Raw genomic sequence first — 25,308 nt, forward strand, 5'->3', positions numbered from 1 at the left:
TAAAAAAAGTATATTAAAAATAGGTATCTACACTTTTCTCAAGTCAATGCAAAGAGAAAAAAAAAGAAAAACTGAAGATGTCCTAATATGACTTCACTGTGTGGGTTGTTTTTTAACTTCTTTTCACAGTTTTAAATGACTATGGGGTTTTTGTTTGACACTCTGTCATTTTTTTAGTGATACTGGTATTGTGCAAATTTTCAAGGAACATTGGGTTATAATTAATTTGACAGCCTGACTATCATGTATCAGGTTAGTGAAGCCCACGTTACGTGGAGTGGAGCCTGTTGGCATTCAAAGTGCTTCACAGTTCCATGCTTTAGTTTATTTGTTTCTGGTTCAATGCCATATGCATCTCTTCTAAAATACACACATTTGAAATAAAGGCATTGACTTAATAAGATTATATCATCAAATGAATGAGCTTATTTGTCAGAGTGACCAGACACAGAATTTAAATGCACTATCAAGAATGCCTGTATTTTTAAAACTATGAATAATGTCTTTCTCTCAATACATTTTCATCTGATTTTTAAGCTCTTGGATAATACACAGTTAATTGTAGTCGTAAAAATATCTAAGTTTACAAAAACGGAAAGCTTGAAAAATGGCATGAAATAGAAAAAAAGACAAAACAAAATAATTATCTGTTTGGCAGCCCAGCTCAAAAGCAAAATTGAATGAGACATGTAAGGACTTAGTCAACTGCATAACAAGTCTTCAAGTGCTAGCTTCTGGAATATAAAAAGTTGCATAGTTGAACAAAAAACAAAAGATATTTCAATATGTTTACCCCAGAATCAGAACTCATCATTGCTGTTATGAGTCTCCAAAATTAATAAAAAGTTTGTAATATTGAACAAGCTCCAAAGAACTGCAGGACAGCAGCTTAAAGTTTGCAGATAGCATTTAATAAATAATTATGTTATCAGATATATTTATTTTGTATCTTTATTTTTTTAAATTTTCTTTACACTTGTATGTATTTTCAGATTATAAGAAAGTTAAATCCACTTTTGGTTTAGCTTCTTCTTGTGCAGGTTAGTGCTGCTACCATTTGCACTAATGCTTTCAATTCCTCAGGCACTATAGAAGAACTGAAATTTAGTGGCATTTAATATTGACTTGCAAAGCCTTATATAAATAAAATAAATCAATTAATAAAAATATGTTAAGTTTATGCGTATGTTCTGGTTCATAATTGTTAAATTAGTGTGTTTTTTATATATAAGTATGAGAAGTAATAAATATCCATTCATCTATGTTTGGATTTGGATTACCAGTTTGGTGTTCTGAAGAAATATGAGCACTGGGTCCATAACAGGAACCAACACTGGGTGTGAGGTACCAGTCCATTGCAGGGTACAGTCACACAATGTACCTTTGCATACCGACACTGGGACACTTTAAAGTCACCAGTAAAATAAATATCATAGATCTGTGAGTTATAGGAGAAAAAAACGGTATACCTGGAGAAAATTCCAATCAGACATGATTGAAAATTCACACAGAAATATTCATGGAGTTGTGATACAGCAATGCTAACCACTGTGTCACTGCACTGCCCATCAAGAAATACAGTAAATAAAATATTATAGCACTTGTAATTGTGCTCAGGACAATTAAAATCTTATTGTGACTGTTGAGAACTGCATGAAGAGCAGGGAATTAGAAAAAAAGATAAGTACATTTGAAAAAACATTTTTAAGTGATTCATTTAGTTTATGATTTCATTTTGCACTTTTTGTTTGTGCTTAACCATTTAATTCTTGTTAAGCTGTTTCCAAAACACTAAAGGTGTTTAATATGAGGTTGTGTTATGGAAGCTGTTTTTGATTAAATGTAGTAGCAAAACCATTCTCGGTTTAGTGATGAGTTATTGTCTATCCCAATAGCATTTAGCACAAGGCAGAAACCAGTTGGGAAAAGGAGGCCCGTCTATCACAGGACCTAGTTATGAACATGTGCAGCCTAATAGTGGGTCAATTTAGAACCACCAGTTACCCTAGCAAGCCTGTTTTCTGAGATGTGTGGAAATAAATGACATACCTTGTGAAAACCTCATGTGGACAAGTGGGGAACTTGCAATGTCCACACAGACAAAGGTATACGATTGCAACCCTGAATGCTGCATCTATGAAGCCACAGTACAAACCACTCTGCCATCATGCCACCCTAATAATATTTCAATACTTGATATCTTAACAAATGTTCAGAACATGTTTTCTGTTGTTTTTTATGGTTACTTTCACAGTATAAACCATCTTAATGTGTTTTTCCATTCAATTGACAAGTTCTACATGGACAATGACTAGGTTTGAGATTTGCACAAAGGATACTGGAACTGTGAGGCAGCAGCACTAACCATTGTTTCATGCTGACACAACATACAGTATACCACATAGTAAGCTGCTTATTTTACTAAATTCTGTTTCAGAACTGTTACCTATTAAAAGCTTATGGCTTGTAGGTCACCATTCATTCGCATAAGGGCCTCTATTTTCGGCCTGCCTGTCCCTTCAATTGTTATGTTTTACACTTCAGTCAGACCAGGATGTTGTGCTCTCCGAGGGAAACACAGATGCTAAGGCATCTTACTGAAAGAAGACTAAAAAGCTTTCACAGGCATTTAATTTTAAGAAAACTAAGCAAGCTTTCATGTTAGCACTTATACATATAAACATTTTAGATTGCATTTAAATTTATATATCAAGGCTTACCAATACCTTAGGCAATCTTGTTAAACCAAAATGCATTGTACTAGCTTGCTTGAGCTATATTAGAGTTTAAGAGTTGGTTATTAAATGCTTGTGTTTTTCTATCTTTTGAGTGGATGCCTGTTAGCTCATGTCCACCTGCTTCCATTCCTAGCAGCTCGGTTTTTGTGCTGGCAAGTCAAAGATAGTGTGAGTCTGCATGCTATTGCCTAACATCGCAGCTGCCTATGACTTTAGCGTTAAGTATGCTGTTGCACAACAAATAATTATTAATTGAGTGGTCCAGTTTTCACATGTGGGTCGTCCTGATTCCAACTTAATGGTGAGAAGTGATTAACTGAAAGCCACCACTTTTTTAACAGCTCAAGATTAGGAATGTGAGAATTAATGGACAGGTGATTGGGTGATGGTCGCCTCAAGGTGGCAAGTACATAATTTGTGCCAAAGTGATTGTTATGAGAAGATCTATTGGGAAGGAGATTGTTATGAGAAGGTCTACTGAGAAGAAGACTGTTATGAGAAAGTCTACAAGACCAGCTGATTGTTATGAGAAGAGGCATTGAGTGAGTTCATTGTCATGACAAAATGTGTAAAGCAGGTGATGGTTAAACATGTGCAGCAGGGATGTTTTGAGATAAGAATTTTAATAAATATGAGACTCACCCAGAACAAGGGGCTCACTTCACTGAACTGAGATGGCTTTACCTGTATATGCTCTACAACAGATTTATATGCTTTGCAATGTCAAATTCTGACTGCCTACTCAGAAACACTGTGTTTTTGTTTTTTTCTTCATTTTTTTCTGAAGAAGTTTTCTCCATGACAATACATGATTTGGTTTTGGGGGTAAAGCAAAGAAGTGAGGAGTACAAGTTTTAACTCCACTCTGTTTTAATTCTTTAGGCAAAATGTATGCGTGCCAGTACTGTGATGCTGTGTTTGCCCAGTCTATTGAACTTACTCGCCATGTCAGGACGCACACTGGAGACAAGCCTTATGTTTGCAGGGAATGTGGCAAAGGATTCAGCCAAGCAAATGGCCTCTCTGTCCATCTACGCACATTCCACAGTGAGTAGTTTAAAGGAGCTATGAGTCTTTTATCATTCATTTCACCTAAAACAAATTATTACCAAATTCTATCTATCTATCTATCTATCTATCTATCTATCTATCTATCTATCTATCTATCTATCTATCTATCTATCTATCTATCTATCTATCTATCTATCTATCTATCTATCTATCTACTCATCTTTATATAAGCAGATACTTGCAAGCTATAATCAAAATGTTTTGATCTCAACCTATTAAGAGAAACATCCAAAACACCAACAAAAAGTTATTTTTCAAATTAATCCCTGTGGACACTAAATTTCATTTTGTGTTATGAATGTTCATTAAGCTTTTCTAGACCACTCAAAAGAGCATTTGGTGGTTTGTACTCTTTTGTAGCTGATTTGATGTCTTCATCATTTGCACAACTTTTAGTGGAGGTAGCCCTTCAGATTGGGAAAGTGGTAATTGTGCAATTCAAGATCTGGAGTGTTACACTTTTTTGAATCCAGATTTTTGCAGAGCAAAAATGGCTGCTTCCATTACGGGTTGTCACAGCGGATAATCTTTTTCCATAATAATAATAATAAGCAATACAAAGAATTATATCACTCTTATGGGGTCATTTCATTGTTCATTCATTCATATGACAATTCACAGATCGCCTTCTTTACTTTAATTGCAAATTATATACTCTTAATTGAAAATGAAAAGAAAAAGATTGCTTGCCACAGAAAGAGCTCCATGAAAATATCTAGCTAAGCAGCAGTGGGTAGAAAACTCCTTTTAAGTGTCCATTTCCATTAGAGAAATTCTCTTTGAAAATTCCCATTTTTTTATCAAACAACTTCGGGTTTGAGCTCTTTACAGAAGTCTCAGAAAGGCAGCAACTAAAATGAGAGAAAACTCAAATTTTGCAACAAGCAGCAACTGAGAAAGAAAGCTCTTTTTGAAAAAAGTCTAACAAAAGGCAGCCGCCCTCCCTTCCTTCTTGCCAAAAAATCAACACACATGTACACACACAAAACACATGGCTTACTTGTTTTCATCTCTTTTGGTAGAGTGTGCTGTGACACTTTACAGTTTCTCAAAACACACAAAAATGTTAGCAAATCATTATCACCAGCTCAAGGTCATTTTCCCATGGGGATCAAAACTACACCTTCTATTTAAGCAGTTTGTTTTCTAAATCAAAATTGGATATGAGACAAATTTCACTTTTAACTGGAGTCAGACTGTAGCCTTAGTAGCTGGTCATAACATATAGACTTAAATGTAGTTGATGTAAATTTTTCAACTCAATTTTTACCATTTTGTGACTTTTCTCTAGCTTTGCTGTGGCATCCCCCAGCTTTAGAAATATGGGCAGTTGCCTGTATGCCTCCCCATTGGTGGCACCTATGCTGGACTGTCTTTTCAAGCAGCTCTTTGAGAATGGAGTGTGGAGTGTTCACTTTGATGGAATTATTTTTGAAACATAATGTTTGTAATATTAATTGATTGTATCTTTGAGAAGAGTTTGTGATTTGCTCTCTTAAGAAAAAAAAACCTGAAGCCTCAATAAGGGTGTGTAGAATTTTGATTTCCACTGTACATTATTAATTATACGTATTTCAAAATAAAACAGGCAAGAATGTAGCCACAGGGTGCAGCGCTCCAACAGTAATTAAAACATTCTAAATTTGAAAAGCAAAGTATTTTAAGAACATACTTCCTGCAGATTCTCTGCATATCAATTTCATTACAGGCATAATTAGATGCTTTTAGTTTTAATTGTGATATTGCCCTAGCAGAACTGGCTGATGAATGTCATTTGGATCTGTTCATGTAATGGAGTTGATGGATGGCAAACCTGTGCTCCTTCTTTCTCATTCCCCTCCACTATTTCTGATGTTGCTATCTATACAGGAACCTGTATTCAAATAGTATTTATACACCTTGTTCCAGGCAGTGATACAGTTCTGTATATGACTCTCCTGCTTTCTCTTTTACTCTATAGCCAGCGCATATGTACAGTTTCTTAGGTATATGACTTTATGCTTGACCTCCAGCTGTGTCTCGTTTTGTAGCTTGTTTCTTAAGAGCTTTGTCTAACATACACTGTGTTTTATGGCTGATACACACTAAAATACTTCTGTATATGAGGCTAAGTCTATTTATCAATATTTACATATAGCAAAAATTACATTCATACCTGTGTGAATATTTAAAGTATGAATTATGGTGGCATACACATTATTGATTATATTTGCTTTACTCTACAGTGGAAGACCACAGTATCTTAAGGAAACCCTCAACCTCTACATAGACAGTGACCGGTCTAGAATTCCAACCCAGTCTTCTGGAACTGGGAAACAGAGGTGCTATCCCCAGCACCATTCCCATGTTTGAAAAATACACAATTTAATTTAAAACGTGTGCCTGCCATACACAAAATAGTTACATAAACTAACAATATCCATGACTTTGTTCACAACCAAAGTCAGGTGTAGTTAATTAAGTGCCATCTAGTCAATATAAACTGCTGCTTTCCATGGATTTTATTCAAACTTGAGCCAACTAGCTAATCTTGGATAGAGGGGCATCCATAGCTACAGTTTTTGTATCAGTCCATCGCATTTCAGGTCTTCATCTCTTGCTTTGACCTTAGACTTTGTCAAGCCTGATGTCTTCCTCTTTCTTACTCATGATGTGTTTGAAGTATGAAAGGTGAAGACTTGTTCATTGACCTCCCCAGAACAGCTTGAGTTTGATCTCCTCTTATACTAATGCATTTCTTTTTCAGGTAACCTATAGTTTTACACATAATCCCTTGCCAACGCAATAATTCAAAGGTGTCAGTTTTCGTCACTGTAAAGTATTTGTATCAGTGCAGTCTTATGGAGAATATCATGGATTGATGGAGTTGGATCTTTGTGCGCTACAGTAAAATGCACTTGTATAACATTTTAATTATGCAATGGTTATATTTCTTTGGCAAGATATCGAGGATCCTTATGACTGCCAGAAATGCCGCATGAGTTTCCCAACCTTGGAAGAGCACAAAATACACATTCAGGAGGTCCATCCTCGGGAGTATCATCCATGTGAACTGTGTGGCAAGATCTTTAGTGCTGCTTTTCTGTTAGAAAGGCACATGGTCATTCATGTTGGAGGGAAGCCATACAACTGCGAGATCTGCAACAAAGCTTACCAGGTACCAAATGCTGATTGCTTTTCAGCTACAATTATGTATAAAGTAAGACAAATCTGTATGTGTCATTTATGTTTTATTTGTTGTTTTCACATTTTTAAATATTGAAATTTTGGATTTTTTTTTTTTTTACAGCAACTGTCAGGACTCTGGTATCACAACCGCACCCATCACCCTGCCATATTTGCAGCTCAAAACCATCGTTCTTTGAAGTTCCCCTCCGTTCAGTGTAACTCCTGTGACAAATCATTTCCCAGCATAACTGTTCTCAATAAGCACATGAAGACAAGTCACACAGGTTAGTCCATAATCCTTGCCTTTCTATTTGAAGTAGTAATACTACTGGTAGTGGTTGTTTGTATTATGTTTATCAAGCACAGTGAAATTCTTTAGAAAAGGTATCACAACTTTTAAGTATAGAAAGTATCTAAAGTTTACCACAGGAAAATTAAGAGAAGCAGAGAAGAAACCATTTTTTCAATTTTTGCCTTTTATGAAATGGAGAAGAAACCTTTTTTTTCTTTTTTGCCTTTTATTCTGCATGCAATTTGTTCTTTTTTAAAAATTGTATTAAACTCTTTTAAAACAAACTTTATTTGTTACATGTTTGAGTCATGCTGGATGCTACCTTGCCAAGTCAGTACTTGCTCAATTTTGGGAACCTGAAAAAGATTCAGCTATAATATATGTATATATATATAGTAAGATGATTATAATATTTCACATTCTTTAATTTGTTTAAAGGACAATTATAGCTGCATTATTTAACTCTGTGTTTTATTTGACTTGAAAGCAGATTTGCTAGCTGAGACAGCAGACAGAAGGCTAAACTAGGAAAAACGAAGCTCACTAGTGTTAAAAGGGTAGTCCAGCAAGTTAAACTTGCTATGGTAAACTGCTAGTTTTCTGTACTTCCCATATGCGTAAAAGTAAAGGTCTTATACCAATGGTTATCTTCATGCATGTACACCTTGTGAACATGTGCTGATATAATCTGTCAAAACAGGATTGTGTTTTACCTTGGCCCCTCACAAGGTTTAAAAAATCGTCAGCTTAAAGTGAAAGTTTCTATCATTTTTAATGTCTATTGAATTAAACCAGGAATGAGGAGAAGCAGAAAGAATACAACCACGCAGAAATTTGACCTTAAGAGACACAAATCCTAAAAAGATTAGTGTGTCACTGACCTGCTACCAGGGGTATAGAGATAGAAAAGATGTTCTTTAATAGGTGAAGTGTAGCACAGTAGTAGTCAATTCTGGGCAAAGCTGAGCCACAGTTACAGCTGCAAGTGCATTATGTCTGCAGTCAGGGTCACTTTTCAGACCTGGGAGCTTATTTATAAAACATTTCGTGGATTTGAGCATGAAAATTAATCACATGCCAAAAAAAGCAGGAAACCATGTTTTTCAAAAAGAAAACCGGTTTATAAATCCTGGAGTGCACACATTGCTATGCAATTCAGCCTTTGTAAATCACAATCACCTTGTAAATGTGTGTATGTTAACCTCCTTGAATGTTGCCCTGAAACATCCATATAATGGAGCATGCTAATCACCCTCGTACATATGCAATCAGTATGCTGCAGAACTTCATTTGCTGGTAGAGCAGCCTCGCATTTGACGCATCGAGACACCATCATTCAAGAGCATCTGGCTATGTTCCCCAATCACGTGTGGTATTAAAGTACCTCTCCTTTGCATTTAGGGGGAGTCAGGGAAAAGCGTAAGGTGCCAGTGTCTGAGCCGGTTGCTCCAAGACCAAGTCCAGGTGGCTCCCAGTGATTGTATGGTGTGATGGCTGAGCATAAGATCTCTGTGTGTTAATGAGGATTTTCTTACAACAAATGTTGGTTAGCTTACAAAAGTTGAATGTCCTTCCCTTGTGTTAAAATTTCTCACTTTTTAGTTTATAGATGTTGTGTTGTCAATTATTTTAGGAAAATTATTGTCTTACTTAATGGCTTTTGTGGTTAGGTGTGGGAGGTTTAATATTAAACTCTAAACTGCATGTGCTTGTAGCAGGGAGTTTGGCAAATGGCAGTGAGCAACACCTTCATCTCGCTGTACTTAAAAGCTGGTTTGATTCAGTCTAGTTTGCTTTGTTTGTTCTCCCAGTGTTAATGTGACTCCAGTCTCTTCTCTCAGCCAAGAGACATGCTGTTAAGGTGCTTAATAATGGTAAATAGTTCTGGTATGAATAGATAGATAGATACTTTATTAATCCCAAGGGGGAATTCACATAATCCAGCAGCAGTATACTGATACAAAAAAAAAAAAAAAAGATTTTGCTGTGTGCGGCCTCTGATAGAAACGGGCCCTTGTCTAGGTTTGGTATTTGTTCATTTACCCATTTGTATTATCATACAGTTTATTCTGAAAGGTAAATTTATCTAAAACAATTTGTGTTTGCAGCATTTTTTCAAAATTACCCTCCCCATTTATCAAAATCATTTCAGATATTGGTAACAAACATTAGCACTGATAGTCATTATTCCATTGTCTTAACTTACACTAAACTAGCTTGTGGTGCAGAAAGCTATCCAGTAAGCAGGTAGAATAGTAGTGGATGAGGCTTTAAATGAGATGTTAGTTTTGATAAGATTTTGTAATTAGATTTTTTAGGCTGTCATTACCTGTGATATAATCTATTTGATAATGCATCTTGACAGTTGTCTGATATATCAACTAAGACAGCTTAACATTCTCAAACCTATTTAATCTATTTTTAGGCTCATGGGGGTTTGAGCCTATCCTTGCAGCAACAAATGCAAGTCAGGAACAAAGTCTAGAAGGGTTGTCAGTCCATCACTGTTACACATTATTAAAACTATATTTGGCAATTCAAAGCAAAACAGTATGTTTTTGGAAAATTAGGAGTTCTGAATGGGGAAAAAAAGTCAAAGCTACAGAAGTCACACAAAAAAGTACACACAATACTTTTATTATTAAACAGAGAAGTTCTCCTTTTCAAAATAAATGATCCATGAAATATAGGTGTTCATTTGTACTTCAGTGTTGTCATTACAGAGTCTTTAATATGATTACATGCCGTGCCCATACCTGACAACTTCCAACTGTGTAGCTGTCTTCTTCATTCCCAGCTGTACCTTCTTCCATTGCAGCAATTTTCAGTTAAACTTTGTTTTATATTACATTTTTAATAATGAATATCTTAAAAGTTTTATGAGTGCATTTCAGTATCTTTTATAAAATTTAAAGAAAGCCAGATTACAATAAATGAGACAAATAATCAAAAGGAGGATTTAAGTATCAATTAGTGAAGCAGTAATATAAAAATACAACAGTTGGCTATAGAGTATAGACTTAAGTCGTGAACCTTTAATTGTTTAGCTAGCTTTCCACACTATTGGCAGCTCCGCACAGCACTCACAATGGTGCATCCTAGAGCAGTATTTCTTAACCTTTCTGATGATGTGACTCACTTTTTCCCAGGTAATTGTCTTTCGGCCTCCTTGATGAATTTAACACAGTTGTCAGTGCTGGGGGTGTTCCCCACTGAACACTTGAGTGTGATTGTCAGAGCGGTGGGAGGGGATGTTATAGTTCAGAAAGATCATCAGAGAGATTGAACGAGCAAGATCTTTGGAGTGGCGACTCACTTCGTGACCATCTGACTTTATTAAGAATAGCAACTTGTGAATTACTGGTGGCAGCCCATGTTTGAGAATCACTGCTGTAGAGGATGGCACTTACTGCTGTGTGTGGTGATAACAGTGTATACCATAAGATCACTACTGTCCCACTGTCACTACTGACACTGTTTGACCATAAGCAAGTCATTATACCTGCCTCGGCTTCAAATGCAAAAACAAAAGAAATATTACCAGTTATACCTGAAATGTTGTAAGTCACCTTGGATAAAGGCATCAGACAAATAATAAGTAATAATAGTATTAATAGGTCACTGAAGTTGCTTAGTCTTGAGCATGCTATAAATAGCTGTTCATGAGGAAAAAATGTCCTGCATTAGGCCAATTCCTGCTTTTTTTCTACTTTTCTTAGTGACTTGGTGTTTGTTGTTGATTATTGCAAAGCACAATTTTATAGGAAAGTATATTCTTTTCAGTTGAAGCAGGTAATCATTAGGGATAATGTGAAATTTGTATATATAGTGTAATGAACCACTGTATTTGTTGTGAAGGAAATGAACAAAGCTTAAAGATTTATTGGAGTTTGAGTCAATAGCCCATTCATTATAAATCAAAACAATGGAAAAACTGTAATGAGCTGAGAACTATTTACATCAAATTGTTACCTTCCATTAGGATAAAGAAGGTTACAACTTAGAAGCTCCGATGTTTCAGGTTTAGAGCACGCCATAAATGTCTCTGCACCCCACTCTTGTGTTCCAACCATGGAGCACAATATCATTAATATCACAATCCCTCAAGTGTGTTCCAATGTTCTGGTCTTGGAGCTTGCCTACTTACCAGAGAAAGTTATACTTGAGAATCCTACTGCACAATGATCCTCCTCTAACAGTGCATTCTACACAGCTTCAATGCTTTCTTCCCGGTGCCTGCCTGCTCTGTGCTGCTTACCTCTTTTCTCTGCAGTCTTCCCTGAAGGTTTCCATCCCAGGAAGTTTCTGGATGCCAATATTTGCATATTTCACATCCATCAGATCATCTCTCTCAACATTGCCTCTCATCCAGTGCAGACCTAACTATTATTATTATTAGACATTTACAATTTTCATTTGTTTACCGCAATCACTCAAGTGCAGCATTTTTCCCTTGAGCTTCACTGAACTTTCTGTTTCCATTTTACAACACAACATGATCGTATTTCTTTTTAACCTATTCAGGAAAACTTCCCATCTTCATTTATCTGTTCGACCTATTGGCTAGCAGCGCTATTCACATAGTCTGTTAATCACATCTGCTCTGCCTTTGTTTTCATTAAGCCCATTCTCAGCACAGAGCATATATGTGTTGAATAATTTTCTTTTTTTTATAATGTCACCAAACTTTAATCAAATCTGTCCATGCATTTTGGAAAATTTGAGGAATTTAGTTTTCTGCTTTTTTTTTTTTAACCTCAAAATACAAAAATATAAAAATTTCCTTTCTTAGAGGATACCTATTACCCCAATTGTATAATTCTGCCAAATTGCAGAGATCCCGGAGCCTGTTCCATCAGTATAAAGACCAAGGCAGGAAACAACACATCTCAAGGCATACTCGCATGCATGCCTTTAGTCAGCATTTATTTTATAACTAGCCACTTGGCGCGTGCTACGCTGCGCGTTGGATGACCACAGTTGAAGGACTCAATCGTAAGGACCTCTCGTCGGGTGTCTCATTGGCACGCTTTTGCCTCTTTCTTTCGCGATCACGGCGTAATCTGTCTTCTCTCTCTGTAGGGGTTTCAGTTGCCTTTCGTTGTGCAGCAGAGACCCGTCGTTGAGCTAATCTGTGTGAATGCTGAGTGTCCGTTTCTTGCGAGCGACTGTCACGCCTTTGCCTCTTTGCTTCGTGATCATGCTGTAATGTGTCCTCTCTTGTAGCAGCAGGTTTAGTTGCGTTTCGTATCGGCATTGTTCCGTAAGGTCTCCTCCGTACAAGTGCACATGGGTAGCTGAAGACGGAAAGGCATAGTGGGCATAGTGAAACACACGAATTGGTGACCAGGGGAACCATCCGACTCAGACGCGGGGCTCGAAATACTCAAGTGCACATGTTATTTATAATTAAATTTTTTTTTTTTGTTATGAACTTCCCCAAAAGAGTTGATCCCTGTAAATAGTTAATAGTATATGAACAATATAATCTGTTGTAGTACGGGCGTTAATTAGCGTGACACCTCATAACCTGCATACACCACGTGTCTGGCTGTAACACCAGAAGCGAGGTGGACGCTGTACGGGTAGGTTGTGGTTTCTGTTTCTTTCGTGATTTTTTTATTTCATTTTATTGATTATTTAATAGGCAGAGGGGAGAAGACGTTAATGTGACGCTCTGTCTATTTCTTTACTTTTGTTTTGAAAAGATTTTCAGGAACAGGAAAAATAAAAGCAAAGGGGAAAGAACGGAGGTGGGTAAGCAGGAATTCTAAGAGTGGACAGACTGGGGCTTTTCTACGGGTGGCTATACAGACCGACCGAAACGGACACCGCTGGGCTTTTATTATATAGATTACTAGCAAAATACCCGCGCTTCGCAGCATCGAAGTACTGCCTTAAAATTTTTATTAAGAAGAAAATTTTTAAACTTTTTAAAACTGAGGGAAAATATACCAATAATTATTTGTTAAGGATCTCTTTGTATACCACATTGTGAGTTTGGCCACCCGGTTGTAATATGACCAAGCTGTGCGCTGAGCTTACTCTTGAGCATGCAACGTACAGTTGGCCATGTGAAAAGTAATCTTGTTTCAAATCTCACAGCTTGGATTGCTGCTATCGGTTTGAGTTTCATGGTTTGTTTCAGTTACGACAGTATTTGTAGGACTTGTGTTGAACAGACATTCGGCATCTGTCAAACGTTGTAAGTATACAACCGGTTTCATCGATAACTTCACATCCAGCTTTTGAGAGTTTAAACATTCATAAACATCAAAGTGTCCACTACTGAAATCGTCACCTGTCAATCTAAGATGTTTAAGAGGCATTGGCGGTTGTCGAAAGGTGTAAAATATTTGGCCATTTCAGTACACTTGAAAGCGACAACCGAACAATTCACCGGCAGCCATCAACTCACATGCAGATGCATAGGTGAAGGGCATAAGCATTTCACTCTTCTAGTGCTCCTGTGTAGAATAATTATCTCCTATACCGTCATCAGTCCACACCTTGAACCTGTCCCAGTCATTCAATACATAAGACACAATGTTCCTCCGGATATCAAGAGTGAGCCTGATATGGCCATGCAATATGTAACACAGAGAATGGAAAAGGTAGATGCCTTCTCCGGGCATGGAAACCACTCGTAAGTGACAGTTCTTTGATCGATGGTCATCACCTCAATAGACATGTTAATGGGGGTACGGTTGGAATGATAAAGGAAATGGGTACCTGAACAATGTAAAGTAAGTCTAAAATACCTACACAATAACTATAATCGTAATAAATGAACAATAAAACAGCGGAGAAGCCGTGGATTCAATAAAAAGGCTGTAGTTATCAGCAGGGAGACGTGAATCCCGTGGCGAAGCAAGGAAGGGAATGTAGAGACTGGAGCGACGGACGGCCTTATATAAGCAGGCAGCCAACAACGTGGGAGGCGTTGGGATGGGGGACCCAACGCCGCCTCACACGGTGACTGAGCTGCAGGCTATGGACTTATATATGTATGTAAGTAGGATTCAGTTAGTGTTGGGAACCCGCATACCAAATTTCTTGAAGATGAGCCCATAAGTAACAAAGAACGTTGAAAAGTTCAATATGGCGGCCGACAGTGGCATCATACCACCAAAATAAGTACCAAATTTCTGCCTTCTACCTACACGAGAAGTCGGAGAATTAGTGACGTTGGAAAGTTCAATATGGCGGCTGACAGTGGCGTCATACCACCGAAATAAGTATGTATATTGGTTTTGGTTAGCGCAGGGAAGCCGCCTACCAAATTTCGTGAAGATGGGGCCATGAATAAGAAAGTTCAACATGGCGGACGTTGTTGACCGTTATGACTGTTACTCGTAGAATTTCAAATGAAACCTGCTTAACTTTTGTAAGTAAGCTGTAAGGAATGAGCCTGCCAAATTTCAGCCTTCTACCTACATGGGAAGTTGGAGAATTAGTGACATTGGAAACTTCAATATGGCGGGCGACAGTGGCATCATACCACTGAAATAAGTACGTACATCGGTTTTGGTTAGTACAGGGAAGCCACCTACCAAATTTTGTGAAGATGGGGCCATAAATAAGAAAGTTCAACGTGGCGAACATTGTCAACCGTTATGACCGTTACGCGTAGAATTTTGAAATGAAACCTGCTTAACCTTTGTAAGTAAGCTGTACGGAATGAGCCTGCCAAATTTCAGCCTTCTACCTACACGGGAAGTTGGAGAATTAGTGACGTTGGAAAGTTCAATATGGTGGCCGACAGCGGCGTCACACCACCGAAATAAGTACGTACATCGATTTTGGTTAGCGCAGGGAAGCCACCTACCAAATTTCGTGAAGATGGGGTCAGCCTTCTACCTACACGGGAAGTTGGAAAATTAGTGACGTTGAAAAGTTCAATATGGAGGCTGACAGTGGCGTCATACCATCGAAATAAGTACATACATCGGTTTCGGTTAGCGCAGGGAAGCCGCCTACCAAATTTTGTGAAGATGGGACCATAAATAAGAAAGTTCAACATGGTGGACGTTGTCGACCGTTATGACCGTGTAGAATTTCGAAATGAAACCTTCTTAACTTTTGTAAGTAAGCTGTAAGGAATAAGCCTGCCAAATTTCAGCCTTCTAACTACACGGGAAGTTGGAGAATTAGTGAGTGAGTCAGTGAGTGAGCGAGTCAGTGAGGGCTTTGCCTTTTATTAGTATAGATTATTTTTTACATATTTACGGTGATAGGCCTTTCTATTCAGAATCTAAACAATATTTAGGGAGTCTATACATTATACAGTGGACCCTTGACTTACAAACTCAATTCGTTCACGAGGGCTGGTTGTAACTCAAGTTGGTTGTAAGTCAAGACTATTTTTCCCATAAGAAATAATGGAAATACCCATAATGCACTCTAAACCTCCCACAGCAACACTTACTTAACCTTTTCATAATAAAAAAGGGTTGTTTGCGCATAATTTACCAAAACATCAATAATTTTTCTAATGTACTAACCAAATAGTTATAAAAAGTGCAGAGCCAACCAGAAACAACAATTTCATACTGTACTCGCCATTTAATTTGACATCTTTGGGCTGCAGGAAGGGAGGAGGAGGAGGAGAATGAAACGGAAGGTGATAATTGTTTAGAAGGAGCAAAATCTTTTCTTTGTAAAATTGTCGAGATGGTGGATTTCGACATGCTGTACATATTAGCGAGATCGGTCACGAACGCCACTCTCATATTTCCGCACAATTTCCTTCTTCGTTTCGATTGTGATTGTGGTTTCTCAAGTTAATAGTGACAGTAGTAGAGCACTCAGTTCAAAGCTGGCCGTGTTGTGAACTGCTGTAATAATACACTCCAAAGCAAGCCGGTGCTGACTCCACCTGATGACATCCTCATGTGCCGCGCCAGCCCGCTAGCTAACATCCCTTAAGAATCGCTTTCTTTACCTTCGTTACCTTCTCTTCCTTCCTTAGCAATTATGCTTCTTGCTTGCCATGGTCTTAGTGAATTATATATATAGATAAATCACTGCACTGACCGAAATTACGTCCACAAACACATGTATCTGGGCTCCGACTGACGCTTACGAACGCTCTCGGCTGTTTGTTTACAATCGCACAAGCGGATAAACGTGACCGAATTTGGGTTGTAACGCAAGATGTTGGTCATAAATCAAAACAAAAATTTTGGACGTAAATCAAGTTGTTCGCATGTCAGGCCGGTCGTATGTCAAGGGTCGACTGTAATTTATTTCGGAAGATCTGTTATGAACACGGAGTGTCATTAAGAAATGTTTTTTTATCTGCGTTTTATTTTTTCGATGGTTGTGTGACGATTACATCAACAGTTCTTATGGTATGTTGTCTCTAGATGAGTGTGTCAATGTATGACGTCATAATTATTTAAGAGTGAGCACTTTGTTCCCAATAAACTCATTTGGAGGGAAAAAATGTGATCAATTAAATCTCGTTTGTCTGATAGTAATTACATATTTGCACAACTTTAGAAGTTAAAACATTTCTGATTGAAAATATCCATGTACTAACTGTGCTTTTATGTTTGACTCAACTTGGGCCACATGCTTTTCTTTCTCTGCCATTCACCAAATATCTTATTGTGAGATCGTTCTATTGATAAGACAATTCACAGCACATAACTTTTCCAATTCTGTTGTCACTTATTTATAAGTTTGATTGCAGTTTTTACTTTAAAATAAGGTCTTCAACAATTACCAGACAGTTCTTGTCATAATTCTATGTATTTGACCTGGGGGGGTTGAAAATTATAAACTTGTTGTTGTCATATTCTTACATGAATAATTATTACAAGTATGTGGATACTATTAAGGATTGTGTTTTATCTTGGTGCTGTGTAAAATATTCTTGCGTGCTTTGTGAATTGTTTTGTAATGGTGTACTCAGTGAATGTTACAATTCTGCATAAGATAATGTTAGACTGGTCATCTATGAAAATAGCCACAGTTTTTTGTAAAAAAAAAAATACACAATTTACTGCAATATGCAGAATAAAAAAATAAAGTGCAATAAAGGTAATAAAACATCTATTTGAGGTGGAATTGGAAGATAATAGAAAGAAGTAACACAAAACCAAGAGCTGAATGGCTCATAGTAAAGCTGCATATCAATGTAACAGGAGGTTCTACAGCTTGAATTTAAAATGGGAGGCTGATGAATAGGCATACTGTGTGGAGTTAAATACTTCAGGTGCGACAAAGCTAAATGCATGCAGTGAGTGGAGCATGGTCAGCTTTATAGTTATGAAAAGACTGCATTCAAAAAATCTCTGCATCCACACAAATTCAAATAACCTGTTATAAAGAGGTATACTATATTTTCTTATTTCCTGGATTTGGACACACATAACCAGGATGATTCCTGAAGTGCAAGTAAGATTTTCTCCTACATCCAAGTGAATTGTTCAGATTGCCACTGAAAAAGGGCAATATATAAATATATTGTACATTTATATCACTATAGACAGGAACTGCAAAAACAGCAAAGAAAAGAAAAGACAGCAAAAATATTTAGCTTTTTCATGATGCCCCAAGTGTGTTTCCCACTTCTATAATAAACAATTGATGAGTGATTTTTAAAAGGAAAATTAGAGATGCTGAAATACAATATCAAAATATTTCTTATTACATTTTCTGAGCTAACTTTGTTACATGTGGTGGTGTTCCTGGTCTTCTGTCCTCCGGTTATATGTGTGTATCCATGCAGGCTAAATTTGCTCTGTTATTAATCTGGACTTGTCAGCTTTAACACATTGTCATAAAGCTGTAAGCAGTGCAGTGCTTTGAAGCAATTTCAGACCTGTCAATTTCTTGACCCCATCCCAAGTGAAGCACTCCAGTAAAGCAATTTATAAAAGTACAAAATGGACAAGAAGCTGGGAATGTGAGGGTGTTATAAATTGAGCATAACAAAGTCAAGAAAGTAAAGGCGAATGAACCTGTGCTTTTGTTGTACAAAGTTAATTCTATTATCACCTTACTGGTTTAGTTACATTTTGTCTGTAGTTATTGACTTTAAATGTTCAATGTTAACATTTTTATATCTGTGATCAGTAGTGTGACACAACTCTTGACCAATGAATAAGGGGAGATGTGGATATTCAATTCAAAAATGTGTTCCTAAAAACATGTGAAATGTGCACTTTGTGAGCATGAGTTGATAACTTAACATGTGCATTATGCGACATGAGTAATGAGAGATTTCTCATGGATGTTTTGCTATTGTTTGCTGTTGTCGAGTGCTCGTCACCATAAATGAATACATGAAATTCAATGTTTTTCTTAGCCAGCACTACAAGCTATCAAGTGACATATTACAAAAGTGTCATATTCCTTTAATACAATTCAGGGTTTCAAGGCATTGAAGACTATCCTGGCAGAATTGGGCATAAGGCAGAAGCTAACCTTGGATGCATTGCCAGTCTGCAGCAGGGTCTACCCAGACACATACCTACTCTTACACACTCCAATTTAGAGTTAGCAATGAATTTATATACATATCTTTGACATATGGGAGGAAAACCTACAAAGATACTAGGTACATAAGGCATTGCAGGACTCTGAACGCATTGGCTAAATAAATAAATGTTAAACCTAAGACTTCAATTTGCAGATAAGCATACATTTAATTTACAACTCACTGAAAGTTTTATAGGCATTGCTTTTATTTGCGGAAGCTGTCTCTCTAACAAATTGGTTACATTATCTTTACAAGATACACATCTAAATGTAATGTCACATTTTATAAATGTTGTGCATGCTGCCTTTTATAGTTGCTGATATGCAAATATCTCACCGTCACAAAACTATTAAAGCTGAAAGCACAGGCAAGCAATGTGGTGTAGTTGGTTCTCCTGTGTGATTGAGAGATGCTAGTCATCATCTTTGAAAATTGTTGGAAACCTGGCAAAATTTCACTTTGAATCATTGCCGTCCTACAACCTAGGTGTAGTAGAAGCCTGAGGTGGAAACACTGAATGTCATGCTGCAGAATATACAAGAAGAGTATGCAGTGTGGCATTTTTGTGGAATTCAGGTTTAATTTCCCATGAAAATGCAGTTTAGGTTTATATGTTGTGGATTACAAACATTTTAATCTTAGTAATAGTCATCTCCCTTCTCCGATGGATTCTTTACTCATATTTCATGTCCATATTCAGTAGGAATTGCACACAGGAAGTTCTTTGCTTCACTCTCTGATGATATAAATTAAGGCAGATGTATGGTTATCTTGTTTGCATCTTTAGGAAGAGGTTGAACTGAATTAGTAGATTATTTATTGAACTAATGTTTTCCCTGTATGCTTTTCTGTTAACTTTTTCATATTTTTACTTAATTATACATCACTATCTCTGGTGAGACTGTAATTTGAAAAGTGAGCAGAACCAAAACTTGACATGTTAGGTTTGTCAGAATTACCAGCAATAGAGGAGAGAGTATTCTTATCAAGACTGTGTTAAGCAGTATAAAGGCTGAGGCATAATGGACTGAAATATGATATTCTGCTTGACAGATAATACAAATGAGCAGCATTTCAATCAGTCAGCCAGTCAATTATTAGTTTCTATAGCACTATTAATAGCATGCATAATCACTTGGGGTCGGATTTATAAAACTTGTGCATACACAAAGAGTCTTGAAATGTGTATACGAAGCTATCCATGTAAAAGTCATGATTTATAAAAGAAAATCTGGTGGGAGAACTTGTGTATATTTATGGCAAAGAGACCCATCTGTATGCAGAAAACTTGGGGAAACTGGGAAATGGGTGGCAGCTAAACCAACTAAATTAAGCCTCACACATACAGTATAATAATTCATATCACGGAGTTGTTATTAGAAATGTTCATTGACATAAAAAAAAAACTTGTTAAACTTCAAAAAGTGACTATTTTGACTATTTGAGTTCCCTATTGTATATTTACACATTTTTACCAGTTTATATCAGCTACCTGTTGTCACTTCTAAGGATTATAAACAGTGTGCAGTAAAAACACACATGTGATCCACTACCTGTATACAGAAAGCTCTTAATGTCATGCTGTATAGCCTGTTTATAGTTTATTATTATTAATAATAATAATAAATAATAATAATAATACATTTTATTTATATAGCGCCTTTCCCATGCGTCAAGGCACTTCACAGAGTTTAGTAAGAATGGCAGGGTATACAGCATTGTCCTAAACCAGATAAATAAATAAAGAAGAGTAAGATAGTAAATTCAGAGAAAAGCCTAACAGACAACATAATTGATGGTCTAGCACACACACACAGGTTACATGAGTATCTTGACAGAGAGATAAACTGAGAGAAGGGTAATAGTCAGGTAGAGCTAAAAGCCTTCCTGAACAGATGAGTTTTAAGTTGTTTTTTAAAAGAATTCATGGAGTCAGCTGATCTAATTAATTTCGGTAGGTCATTCCAGAGTCTGGGCGCTATACAGCTGAAGGCCCTGTCACCCATGGAGTGTAGATTAGTGTGGGGCACAACAAGATTGCCACAATCAGAGGACCTTAGTGGGCGGACAGTCACATAGTGATGGAGAAGTTCACTGATGTAGTTTGGCATAAGGTCGTTTAAGGCTTTGTAGGTTATTAGTGGAATTTTATATTCGATTCTGTAAGACACAGGGAGCCAGTGAAGGTGAAGCAGGATGGGTGTGATGTGCTTGCTGCTGCTGGTTTGATTAAGGACTCTTGCAGCTGAGTTTTGAATAAGCTGGAGCTGTGATATAAGATTAGAAGGGGCACCTGCCAGGAGGGATTACAATAATCGATGCGGGATGTGATAAAAGCATGGACAAGTTTCTCCGCATTAGAAAAGGAGTGGAAGGAGTGAACATGTGATATGTTACGGAGGTGAAAGTAAGTTCTTAATGTGATTTATGTGGGTGGAATAAGAAAGGGAGGAATCAAAAATGACACCAAGATGCAGGTCTGATGAGATTACCGCCAAGATTGACTGGGAAGGAGCTCATTTTATTAAGCTGCACTTTATTCCCAATTTGTAGGAGTTCAGTTTTGTTGCAATTTAATTTTAAAGAGTTCTGCTCCATCCAGGTTTTAATTTTCCTGAGGCAAGTTGTGAGCTGAGAAAACTCTGAAGTTGCACTTTTAACATTGAAATAGAGTTGAGTATCGTCTGCATAAAAATGATAACCCAGTCCAAAGCTATGAATAATATGGCCAATGGAAAGCATATAAATACACAAGAGGAAACTGACTGGAATTAAAATCTATAGCCATTGCGACCCTCCAGGACTGTGATTGATGACCCCGTGGTCTAATGCTTGGCGCAACATGTCTTGTTTGACACTGCTCGAAGATTATGTAAATGGTCATAAATGAAGAGAACAAGTTTTAGGGACTGTTTGGATTTTTTGCATATGATGATGACGGTCTTATGAGCCTACTTTAGACTTTCAAGAGTCTTTCTCTTGAAATTATGTCCTGAGTTGAGTGTGGTATTAGAAAGACAGACTGCCCGAAATCAGGCTCTACCTGTTTAAATCCAGGTTTTAATAACAGTTGGCTTTCGGCAACGTACAATTTTAAAGCTAACTGGCTGATAGGTCAGGAATATCAAAGCCAAGCTTCAGCACCGTCATGCCTGCTGTACTGGAAGCCATACAGTGCATCCGGAAAGTATTCACAGCGCATCACTTTATCCACATTTTGTTATATTACAGCCTTATTCCAAAATGGATTAAAATCATTTTTTTCCTCAGAATTCCACACACAACACCCCATAATGACAACGCGAAAAAAGTTTACTTGAGGTTTTTGCAAATTTATTAAAAATAAAAACTGACAAATCACATATACATAAGTATTCACAGCCTTTGCTCAATACTTTGTCGGTGCACCTTTGGCAGCAATTACAGCCTCAAGTCTTTTTGAATATGATGCCACAAGCTTGGCACACCTATCCTTGGCCAGTTTTGCCCATTCCTCTTTGCAGCACCTCTCAAGCTCCATCAGGTTGGATGGGAAGCGTCGGTGCACAGCCATTTTAAGATCTCTCCAGAGATGTTCAATCGGATTCAAGTCTGGGCTCTGGCTGGGCCACTCAAGGACATTCATAGAGTTGTCCTGAAGCCACTCCTTTGATATCTTGGCTGTGTGCTTAGGGTCGTTGTCCTGCTGAAAGATGAACCGTCGCCCCAGTCTGAGGTCAAGAGCGCTCTGGAGCAGATTTTCATCCAGGATGTCTCTGTACATTGCTGCAGTCATCTTTCCCTTTATCCTGACTAGTCTCCCAGTTCCTGCCGCTGAAAAACATCCCACAGCATGATGCTGCCACCACCATGCTTCACTGTAGGGATGGTATTGGCCTGGTGATGAGCGGTGCCTGGTTTCCTCCAAACGTGACGCCTGGCATTCACACCAAAGAGTTCAATCTTTGTCTCATCAGACCAGAGAATTTTGTTTCTCATGGACTGAGAGTCCTTCAGGTGCCTTTTTGCAAACTCCAGGTGGGCTGCCATGTACCTTTTACTAAGGAGTGGCTTCCGTCTGGCCACTCTACTATACAGGCCTGATTGGTGGATTGCTGCAGAGATGGTTGTCCTTCTGGAAGGTTCTCCTCTCTCCACAGAGGACCTCTGGAGCTCTGACAGAGTGACCATTGGGTTCTTGGTCACCTCCTGACTAAGGCCCTTCTCCCCGATCACTCAGTTTAGATGGCCGGCCAGCTCTTGGAAGAGTCCTGGTGGTTTCGAACTTCTTCCACTTACGGATGATGGAGGCCATTGTGCTCATTGGGACCTTCAAAGCAGCAGAAATTTTTCTGTAACCTTCCCCAGATCTGTGCCTCGAGACAATCCTGTCTTGGAGTTCTACATACAATTCCTCTGACTTCATGCTTGGTTTGTGCTCTGACATGAACTGTCAACTGCGGGACCTTTATATAGACAGGTGTGTGCCTTTCCAAATCATGTCCAATCAACTGAATTTACCACAGGTGGACTCCAATTAAGCTGCAGAAACATCTCAAGGATGATCAGGGGAAACAGGATGCACCTGAGCTCATTTTTGAGCTTCATGGCAAAGGCTGTGAATACTTATGTACATGTGATTTCTCAGATTTTTTATTTTTAATAAATTTGCAAAAACCTCAAGTAAACTTTTTTCACGTTGTCATTATGGGGTGTTGTGTGTAGAATTCTGAGGAAAAAATGAATTTAATCCATTTTGGAATAAGGCTGTAACATAACAAAATGTGGAAAAAGTGATGCGCTGTGAATACTTTCCGGATGTACTGTAAATAACAGATGAGGTGCCACATTCAGTGTATGTATGGTTTGGTTGTACACGCCAACATAAAAAGGAACTTGGCAGCAGTGTCCGGTTTTCCTAACGTAATCATGACAATTAACAACACTCATATTGAAATTAAGATACCTAGCGAGAATGTTGCTGCTTTTGTTAGCTGTGAGCAGTGACATTTCATGAGCACATAAAGTCATCTGTGATGCGAAGATGAGACAGACAAACATTGTGGCATGGTGGCCTGGGTCAACCCCTGATCCATTTATTTTGAGGCAAAGTAGCATTGATTAGGCGACTTGCTGAAGGTGCTGTATATGATGGCTGGCTTGTTGGTAAAGTAACTGGCTCAGTTCATAGTTTATCTTATAGCATATACTATTCATTGTGAAAGTAGTCATGTCATTACATGAGCCAGGTGATGGTGGCTACCTGCTCAGACTCTATCGCCTCACTCTTTTCTCTGACTCCAGAGCACACAGGACAGGCACTTCATTTCCATGTGAATGGCACCATAGGACTCTTCAAACACAATTGGTGATGGCTGGATGCATCTAATGAGAGGCTTCTCAACCAGTCAATAAAATTCTACTGCATCATCATTGCATATTTATGAGGCCGATTAGCATAGTCCATATATGGTTGTTTCATGGTAGCCATTGGTCAGGGTTCAAGACATGTTCATGTACGCACATTTACAAGATGATTGTTATTTTTAAAGGTAAATTACCTAGAAATGTGTGTATGCCAGGTTTTATAAGTCAATTTCATATTTTCTGTTTTATGCTTATTTTCACGTTCAAATCCATGCTATGCTTTATAAATGAGACCCCTGGAAGCCTACAGTGATGTCAAAGAACTATCCATTCATCCATCCATTATCCAACCCGCTATATCCTAACTACAGCATCACGGGGGTCTGCTGGAGCCAATCCCAGCCAACACAGGGCACAAGGTAGGAAACAAACCCTAGGCAGGGCGCCAGCCCACCGCAGGGCGCGCGCACACACACACACACACACACACCAGGGACAATTTATAAACAGCAATGCACCTAACCTGCATGTCTTTGGACTGTAGGAGGAAACTGGAGTACCCCCACACGGACACGGGGAAAACATGCAAACTCCACGCAAAGAGGACCTGGGAAGTGAACCCGGGTCTCCTAACTGCAAGGCAGCAGCGCTACCCACTTCACCACCGTGCCGCCCAAGAACTATATATAATATCAAATTTGATATCAGCCAATCAATCTTTATTTTATATAACCCTATCCATAGAATGCATGATCGCAGGGCACTTTACAAGGATACATTTCAAACGAACTGGTAGTACAAGTGATATCATAAACATGTTACACTTACAGCCTTAAACTGTACGTAAATTTAAAAGAACATCATTATATGTTTATGGCCCCTTTAGACCTTAATGAAGTAAAATGTTAACTGGAAAAGTTGAATTAGCACCCCAGATTAATTAAAAAAGTTTACAGAGTCTTTTACAATAAAAACAAATCCTATAGTAGCTTGCCAGTTGATAAAATTAAGGAGCCATTTTAACTTGAGCCCCATTATTACAGGCCCAGATTAAGGGTTTCAATTCAAATTAAGTAAAATCTTTAAAAATGGGATACCAAACTTTCACAATCATTTCACTCTTCATCCATTTTTTATTTTTTTTTCCTAACACCATTTCCTGAGGGAGCATATAGGGACACAAAGCCTGTACGAGTAGCAAC

At 37.9% G+C, this 25,308-nt stretch overlaps 1 protein-coding gene across 1 annotated transcript in view; it reads left to right on the forward strand.

The window, feature by feature from the left end:
- Positions 1 to 25,308, forward strand: part of zbtb40 (zinc finger and BTB domain containing 40) — a 95,620-nt gene that overhangs the window by 64,669 nt on the left and 5,643 nt on the right. Inside the window, exons 14-16 of the mRNA XM_039754923.1 lie at positions 3,621 to 3,785; positions 6,752 to 6,966; positions 7,099 to 7,261. Coding sequence (XP_039610857.1) covers positions 3,621 to 3,785; positions 6,752 to 6,966; positions 7,099 to 7,261 — 543 coding nt within the window. The remainder of the gene's footprint in view (positions 1 to 3,620; positions 3,786 to 6,751; positions 6,967 to 7,098; positions 7,262 to 25,308) is intronic.

Source organism: Polypterus senegalus, chromosome 6 (genome assembly GCF_016835505.1).
Source record: "Polypterus senegalus isolate Bchr_013 chromosome 6, ASM1683550v1, whole genome shotgun sequence".
NCBI lineage: Eukaryota > Metazoa > Chordata > Cladistia > Polypteriformes > Polypteridae > Polypterus > Polypterus senegalus.